Genomic DNA, 8923 nt, shown 5'->3' on the forward strand with positions numbered 1-8923 from the left:
GAAGGAAGCTGCGAGACTCGATATGCTTTGACTGTGCATCTTCGGAAAAGGTTTTAGTAGATGCCGAAAGATGCGGAGGCCTGTGTAGAGATAAGTCTCTCGTGTGCCTCAGTAAGTCTCTGCTATGGAAATTTTATGAACTATTAGGAGCTCTTTAATGATCCTGAAAACAATCTCATTTTCGCTTAGTTCTGTGACTAGTGAGCCGTGGTGAAGGAATCTTTGAGGATAGTCAGCCTTGGCTGCTGCATCGCAATAATTCTGTGTGGCAGGGCTGAGTCAGAAGGGTGTATTTATGGGCTCTGCACAGAAAAGGTCATGGGCAGGGGTTGCTGCACAGGGGCGATGAAATCCGATTTCTGCCGTCCTCTGGGTAGCAGTCCCATGCCGACTGCTCGTCCTTCTGGACCAGAAGAGTGTTTAACCCTGACACTCTGGTCACTTTTCTCTGTCCCCTGCTACAGGCAGACTTTTGTTATTTATTTCATTAATTTCGAGGTTTAAATGTTACGATGAAAAGCCAGATTTGGGGTTTTATCAGTAGGCTTCACAATTATTCAGATGCTTCCAAAAGGAGAGAACAAAAGGAGATTAAATTCACCAGCAGCCGTTGCCAGAGGATGTGTCATTTGAAGATTGCGGTGGTGAGGGACGCTTCCAAAAATCCTCAGCTGGCCGCTGGCCACAGGTTTCCATCCAGGCCGGCGTGATCGGAGCCCCTGCCCTTCAACCAAATCACTGGCGGTGAACCTGGGAGTGGTTGGTTGAAATCTGCTCTGCTGAGTTCAAACTAAGCTCTCCTGCACAGTTTGATATGGAATATTTAAAATTTAAAGCCCTGTTTTAAAGATCCGGAATGAGAAATGCAGCCAATTCTGGCTTGGAAAGTCAAAAAGCTCCTTGGGCCAGCTTTTGGCCTTACTCTTCCACTCCTGCGTGGTATCTTTTGTGATATTTCTTGGGCGATGTTTCTTTTCCCTGGAAGGTGTGGGTGCGACTTGAAGCAGGGGGAAGAGTGCTGCCTGAACAGGTCCCACCAGCTCTGTGGTATGTTTGCTGTAAGTTAGAGCAGCAAAGATTTGGGAAGAGAACTTGTGCCATCGAGACCTTCCTTTCAGGTATGCTTGACGGACAAGTGTTGAGTGCATGCTGCGCATTACGAGTTGGTTCTCCAGCACTTACTCCTAGAATGACGTGAGCAGACGAAATGGCGCGTTGTTTTAATAGCTGTAGCTCTGATTTTCTTAGGACTGCTCGTTGATACTCTCCTTGTGATCAGAAGCCGCAACATAATTCTGCGACTTTGGTTTTTTGGACTTCGCATTCATGCAAAGTTGCGATAATTTCACAAGGGAGAGGTCTGTGAAGATGGATTCCTTCTGCATGACTTATAGGCAGTTATTAGTGCCCCACAGATCTTTTATTGCATTTAGCAGTGCCTACTGTGTTGCGCTTCTCTCATGGATGAGGAAGGCTGGGGATGGTTTCTGGATGTCAGCCTGCTTTTAATTCCATGCTTCAACACCCCGTTTCTCTTCCAGTTGTGCCATGCTGATCTCAAAACACCCATCCTCCGTGCTGGTTGTGATTTCCCTGATACACTTTGGCTACAAGGAGGTAACCTTTGGATTAATGGCATCCTAGTGAGTATTATAGGCTGGGTTTGTTAGCCTTTGGGTTCAGAGCAGCTGAAGTGAATCCCATCCTCATCCTCTCTTGCTGTGCATCAGTTTGGCTCATGGGGAGATTTTTGTGCCTTTCAGCACAGTTCATTTCAGAGGAATCTAAACCACGAGCTTTGCTCCAGGTGCAGATCAAATGCAGTCCACCCTCTGCAGGAGGCAGAGGGCTCTGAATGAATGGCTTTTTGGCCAACTTCAAAGCAGGTGTGTGGTGGGGACGTGGACAAAATCCAGTCTGAAGTCACCCCCTCCAGTCACAGAGTGTAGAGGTGTGGGCTTGAGCCCCAAGTGCTTCCATCTACTGCTCCACTCCTGTTACGCTGTATGAGACTGTAAGAAGTCCTTGTCCCGTTGGCTTGTACCTCCACAGCTGCCTGCTTTGCCCCGCTGCCAAATGTAGCCACTGCCCCTGTGCCTGGGCAGCCTGCCACCGTCCCACTGCACTGCCACACGATGTCACGGCCTGATGGTCCAGGGGACATAATCCTGGACGCTTGTCTTCCGCGCTTCTGGACACAAACCCAACGGCTGCTTTCTGGGGTGCTGCGGTGGGTTGGCCCTGGCTGGACACCAGGTGCCCACCAAAGCTGCTCGATCACTACCCCTCCTCAGCTGGACAGGGGAGAGAAAATACGACAAAAAGCTTGTGGGTGGAGATGAGGGCAGGGAGATCACTCAGCAATTACCATCACAGGCAAAACAGACTTGACTTGGAGAAATTGATTTAATTTATTACCAATCAAATCAGAGTAGGATAATAAGAAATAAAAACTAAATCTTAAAACATCTTCCCCCCACCCCTCCCTTCTTCCTGGGCTTAACTTTACTCCCAGATTTTCTACTTCCTCCCCCTCCAGCGGTGCAGGCAGACGGGGAATGGGGGTTGCGGTCAGTTCATCACAGGTTGTCTCTGCCGCTCCTTCCTCCTCACACTCTTCCCCTGCTCCAGCGTGGGGTCCCTCCCGTGGGAGACAGTCCTCCACGAACTTCTCCAACGTGGGTCCTTCCCACGGGCTGCAGTTCTTCACGAACTGCTCCAGCGTGGGTCCTTTCCACGGGTGCAGTCCTTCAGGAACAGACTGCTCCAGCGTGGGTCCCCCGCGGGGTCACAAGTCCTGCCAGCAAACCTGCTCCAGCGTGGGCTCCTCTCTCCATGGGGCCACAGCTCCTGCCAGGACCCTGCTCCAGCGTGGGCTTCCCACAGGTCACAGCCTCCTTCGGGCATCCACCAGCTCCGGCGTGGGGTCCTCCACGGGCTGCAGGTGGGTATCTGCTCCACCGTGGACCTCCATGGGTGCAGGGCACAGCCTGCCTCACCATGGTCTGCACCAGGGGCTGCCGGGGAACCTCTGCTCCAGCGCCTGGAGCTCCTCCTCCCCTCCTTCTTCACCGACCTTGGTGTCTGCAGGGTTGTTGCTCTCACATATTCTCACTCCTCTCTTCTCCGGCTGCCACTGCAAGTTTTTTTTCCCCTTCTTAAATCTGTTATCGCAGAGGCACTACCACTCTTGCTGATGGTCTTGGCCTTGGCCAGCGGTGGGTCCATCTTGGAGCCGGCTGGCATTGGCTCTGTCGGACATGGGGGAAGCTTCTAGCAGCTTCTCGCAGAAGCCACCCCTGTAGCCCCCCCTGCTACCAAAACCTTGCCACGCAAACCCAATACAGATGTCTTGGTGAGAGCTTTTCCCCTCAAAACATTCCTGCAGCGCTGGAGCTAGTGAGACATCCCAAGTTAGAGCTGGGCAGCGGGGAAACCACGCCGTATCTTCACGAGCAGCCCTCAGCTTGAAGCATCTCCTGCCTCCTCATCACAGAAGGCTTTCCTGTTGAAAGACAGTAGTTTTGTGCAAGAAGTTTCTGCTACGAGCAGGGCTGAGATGACGACTGAGATGCTTCACAAAGCGGCCCAGCGTGGGACCCCTGGGGCACAGGGCCGGCCAACTGCATCATCACTCTTGTTAATGGCTTGAACTCATTGCCCTCAAACGAGGAAGAGCTGGCGCTTAACTAGCGCCACTTAATAGCTCTGAGATTAATGGAAGCAGCACGCGATGCTCCGACGCAGCCTAAACTGCCTCCTTTTAAAATCCACACATCTCCCAAGGGCTTTAGAAAAAAAAGGGGAAGTGTTAAATAACTCTGATCAAGGTGTTTTTAAAACCATCAGCTGAATTACTCAGTTGTCCTTTAGCTTCACGAGGGTTGTCCTTCAGCTTTACATTTCGCTAACCCTTTTAACCAAGTTGTTCTGGGCCACGGGTGGGGTGGTTCTGCTGTTTTACTACCAAAATCTGTATGTCGTACTCCAGCACCTCTGCTAAGGATGGTTTTTTAGGCAAGATATTGATAAAGGTCATAGTTTACTCCAGGCCAGAGTTCGCAACCCTCCTGGGCAGAGCTCAGGAAGAGGAGAGTGGATGTCTGTGCAGTGGACTTGGGTTTTTCCTTGGCTTCAGGTTCACACGGAAGCTGAGTGAATTTGGGTCCCTTCATGGTGTTTTTAGTTGAGGATGGTGCTCTGCTGCGATGTCACAGGGACTTTGCCACTGCTTAGAAGCAAATTTGCTCAGGTGTTCCCCAATTTGGGGTTCTTTGTGGTTTTTCAAGCCCTTCCCAGCTTCAGCTGGAATGAGGGACATGAGGACATCTCAGATCTGGGTTTCAGGTGTCTTTTCCGTACCTTAAGTTGGTATAATGCTTCTCTAGGATGTTGGCTGCGCGTTTGTCTGGTGCCGTGGTGCTTAAGCCATTCAGTAACTATTGTAATGTGCGTTGAGGAGTTACATTAGCGTCATTTTATTTAAACAAATCTGTCAAAGCAGCAATGGGTAAAATTGCCGCAGGGATGTGTGGGCAGGAAGGGGTTACCGGCTGCACCGGCTCACTCCCTGCATAGGAGATGCAGCCCTATTCCTGAAGAGCCATTTGCAAGCACCAGAGTTTCCAGGAACTGGCTGGAGGGATGAGATTAGAGGAAAGGGGCTCCTTTTCTTGATGGAGAGCCGTGTCCTATCTGTCCTTCTGTCCCTACCCACCAGCTGCGCTGACAATGATGCTAGGACGCTGAATTCCTCCTCCCTCCCCTGATGACTAATGTCTGCATCTGTGAGTAATTAGATAAGGTGAGAGGGAAGGCTGCTGTGCTGGACCTGTCCTGCTGCAGGATGCTTCCTGAAAGGCAGCAGCCTTGGTCGGTGGGGCTGGGCTCGCCCCGCGCGCGGACGCTGCGGCGTCTCATTAAGAGAGGAAGGAGAGGGAAGAGGCTGTTTGAGTACTGAGGCTTTCGGAGCCGTCCTTTTCAACGAGGAAATTGGATTGCGGCTGCGGAGTCCACTTGTCTATCTGAAGTGGAGCTGAGCTCATTTCTAGGAGCTGTTGGACAGAGTTTGTCGGGTTTTAGAGCCCTTCAGTTCCTGGTAATGATGCGTGCAGCTGGGCCGCCTCCTCTCAAGAGCCTGTCTTTGGGTTTTGTTATACCTGGGGTACTCTGAACTCCTGACTCACATTTCACCGTTGTTCCCATCGCTTCCTCTCTCCCTCGCAGCTCACAGCCTTTCTCAGGACAAAGGACATGGTGCATGATTCAGGGCAGATAGAACAGCTATGTTCCTGCGTTTCCCCCCCTTACAAACACCGTAATCAGTCCAGATGCTAACGAGTAAACACACCCGCTCCAGCACGGCAGCCAGGGAGGCCCAGCGCCGACTGTTCGGAGAGGCCGAGCTCCTTTCGGCACCATCCCTCCATGGAAGTGACTTTCCTGCCCGGCCCTGGCTTCTCCAACTCGCTTGTCGTCGCACTGAATTAAACCTTTTTGTTGTTCTTCTTACAGGTGTTGGCACAAGGAACTACTACAGGAAGATCGGCTACGAGCTGGAAGGGCCTTACATGGTGAAAAGGCTGGACTGAGGCCCCAGGAGGTCCTCACCCCAACCGGCTCCTGGGAGGAGGGGAGAGGAGACAGGACTCATCCTGAAAAGAAAGCTGAAGGTGACAGATGTAAGCTAAAAACCAAAGCCTGCCAACTGCGAAGGACTTGCTTATGCCAGAGCCCACGGCCGCAAATGAGGCGTCTCCTCTGGGGGAGCAGTTCTTAGATCTGCCCGTTGCCCCAGGAGAGGTCGTGGACGTTTCACATGTGTCGTTGCCCACATAAGCCTGCGGATCTCCAGGGCCGGCGCTGATGCTTTGTAATGGAGGACTGAAGCGTAGGTGAACTAAAAACATCCATTTATTTTATGATGCTATCAGCACGCTTTTAATGTTTCAGCCTTTAAACTGTGTGGGTTATTCTGCAACATGAATGAATTCCTTCTCTGTGCGTATTTATTTATGCTGACCTTGGCTGCTTTCTGTCCATCCCAAGCGATGCCGTTTGGTCCTTTTACAGTAGGATGCCGTGAGGATTGGAAGACATTACCTTGCTAGCGGTAGGAATTGAGATTAAAAGAACTGAACCTCTACAGGGACACACAGCCATGAAGTAACTGAGGTTAGAAGGGACCTCTGAGGTCTCTAGTCCAACCCCACGCAAAGCAGGTCCAATCAGATCAGGATGGCAACGCTTGAATATCTCCAAGGGTGGAGATATTCAGTGGATGTGGATGGAGAGTCCACAGCGTCTAGGGCCCTGTTCCAAATGTTGAAAGAGTTTTTCTTAACGTCTAATAAGAGTTTACGGTGTTCCAGCTTATGCCCGTTGCCTCTTGGCCTGTTGCTGGGCAGCTCTGGGAAAAGTCTGCTTCTGGTCTCCGAGCTTCTCTTTGCACATCACGTACTCCAACGCTGTAACCATCCTGCTGGCCTCTGCTCCGGTTTTGTTAGTCTGTATTTCCAGCACCCGCTCTGCCACTTCTCTGGCCCCGTAACCCATTGATTTAGGCACGAGGGCGCCGTGTGGCAGCAGCGCCAGTGACCTTGGCAAGGTCACGGTGTTCAACATCCCCGGCCCTCCCTTATCCGCACTGCCGTCGTTCATCACGGCGGGCAGTTGGGTTGCTCGGGCATGATCTGCCCATGGGGGATCACTCCCAGCTGTTCCCGACTCTCTTCCCATCTCCTTCCCTCAGCTGGAAGGGGCTTTGGGGAGGGTTTGGTCCCAGTCTCTCCCAGCACGGAGGTGGGGCTGACTGCCCTGTAGCTCCTCAGGTCCTCCTCCTGGTCCTCCTTGGAGAATGGGTGTGATGGTTGCCTTTTCCAGGCATCGGGAATTCTATCAGGAATGATAGAATTAAAGCTTCTTTTTGCAAAGAGAGTGAGATGGGACGTGAGAGCGCGCTGTGACCCTGGGTGAAGAGCTCAGCACCTTCCTCGCCTCTCCCCAGCCCTTCGGTGGGGTGGGGACGGCCCAGGACACGCAGGGCAGGTGGGTGTCCTTTGACATCAGTGATTGAGGGTTTTCCAAAGCAGTGTGCCCGGTGCTGCCCGCTTGACTTAACAAAATCACAAGGGAGTGGCCGGAGCTCTGACCTCCTCCGCTTCTTTTTTATAGTATTTCAATCAAAAATAGGGTTGAAAGCCAGAGTAGCGGCTTGTAGAGAAGTTGACATTTCGGGTGTTACTCTAATAAATGACTCTGTCAGGAGCCTTCTGGAAACTTCGTCAATAACGAGCGCTCGGACACACGTGATTAACTCGGAAGAGGAGCGACTCCGGGAGGAAAGCTCTCGCGGCAGCGGTGCCGCGCCGCGCAGTAAATGCGATTCTGCCACCGTGATCTATTGCTGCTCCCGAACGGCGACTGGCGGGGTCAGCGCGCTGACGTCCGCTGACGCACAAGCGGCAAAGGCAGCGGCTGCCCGGGCGGTGCGGAAAAAGCGCGTCCTTGCCGGAGAGACCCGAAATACCTGGCAATAAAGTTTTTATTACTGAAGGTAAACGCCGGTGTGTTTTAAGGGCTGGGGAGTGAAAACCACAGACCAGCTCGTTGGTACCTAAACGCTGAGCGTGTTTGAGCCTCCTGCCCTGGAGGGAGGGTTTGATTTAAAGAAGTGAGGTGGAGGCTGTTGCTTCTTGATTTGTTGAACTGGGGTGGTTTGGGGGTTTTTTTTCATCCTCCAAGACACTGGTGCATGGGGCATGTTAAGCTTCTGACACCGTAAAAGCAGAGGAGATGAGATGGAAAGGGATGCATTGAGAGGGGACTGTAATTACTGTGCAGAATCCTTAAAATTTTCCGCAAAATTTGGTGTTCTGGTACCACTGACATAATTATGAATCACTCTGACGCGTTCAGCTCTGACAGCCCCGTTTTTTTTTTCAGGTAGCGGCCAGAAAAGCTCACCGCTTCCATGCATCTGAAAGCGGGGCCCTCCGGCAAAGCTAGGAAATAACAGATATGTTTTTGTTTGGATTTGTTGGGTGGGTTTTTTTTTAGGCCAATGCGTTTTTGAGTTTACTAGCGGCTTTATCAAGAAATAAAGCAATTTGGGGACGGGGGCTGTGTGTGTGTGGGGGGGGTGCGTCTTATTTTTAGCTTCCCATTTGTGTGTTCTTTCTGGGGTGATTTCATGGTGCGCTGGCTCAGCTTCTGCAAAACTCCAGGCTTGTCTGCACAGGCTCGGGTTTGTTTTGGAAGTGTCATGTATTGATTTGTCCATTTGATATAAAGGCAGCTAAATGAATAGCTGGTTTGTACTTCTCTCCGAGCCATTGCTTCCGCCGGGGACAGGGAGTTCCTCCAACGCATGTTCCTGGCGTATGTCCTGTCTGCTGCACCGCTGGGGTTTGGGTGGGGGTCAGAGGGGCTCAGGCGGTGGCTCTGCAGCCGGGTCCCCTGCCAGGGCACAAGCAAGCCTCGCAGGGACGGCCGGGGACGGTCCGAGAGACACCCTGCTTTGAGGAACGTCCCAGGACGGCAGCCTGAGCTGCGGCGTCTCACCCTCTTGTGCGTCTGCCCGAGTTTAAAAATATATTGGTATGTGTCAGTCGCCGACGGAGAGCTGGGGAAGAGACGTGTTAGCAGGTGCGTGTGAATTTTCCACAGGTTTTAGTGTGCCTGCGGTTGCCTGGACATAAGTTCGGGCAAGATCGTTTCCTGCGGTGCGTTCTGCTGCCTGTGGCGTGGCTGCTGGGAGGGAAAAGCAAAACCACGCTTCCCTCTAAAGCTGCTCGGAAGGGTTTCAGGCTTTCTTGTGTTTGAAGTACATCGGGCACGAACAGTAACAAAGCCACAAAGTCTGGTAAGATTTCAGACATCTTTAGCAAAAAAGGGGCAGCACAAAGGCAGCGTGAGACCCTGG

The 8923-nt window shown here is 52.1% G+C and overlaps 1 protein-coding gene across 1 annotated transcript in view; it reads left to right on the forward strand.

The window, feature by feature from the left end:
- The window catches only part of ELP3 (elongator acetyltransferase complex subunit 3), a 94149-nt gene extending 87609 nt beyond the window's left edge, over positions 1-6540 (forward strand). Inside the window, exon 15 of the mRNA XM_059834790.1 lies at positions 5515-6540. Within this exon, the coding sequence (XP_059690773.1) occupies positions 5515-5591 (77 nt within the window). The 3' untranslated portion in view covers positions 5592-6540. The remainder of the gene's footprint in view (positions 1-5514) is intronic.
- The last annotated feature ends 2383 nt before the right edge of the window (positions 6541-8923 follow it).

Source organism: Gavia stellata, chromosome 2, assembly GCF_030936135.1.
Source record: "Gavia stellata isolate bGavSte3 chromosome 2, bGavSte3.hap2, whole genome shotgun sequence".
NCBI lineage: Eukaryota > Metazoa > Chordata > Aves > Gaviiformes > Gaviidae > Gavia > Gavia stellata.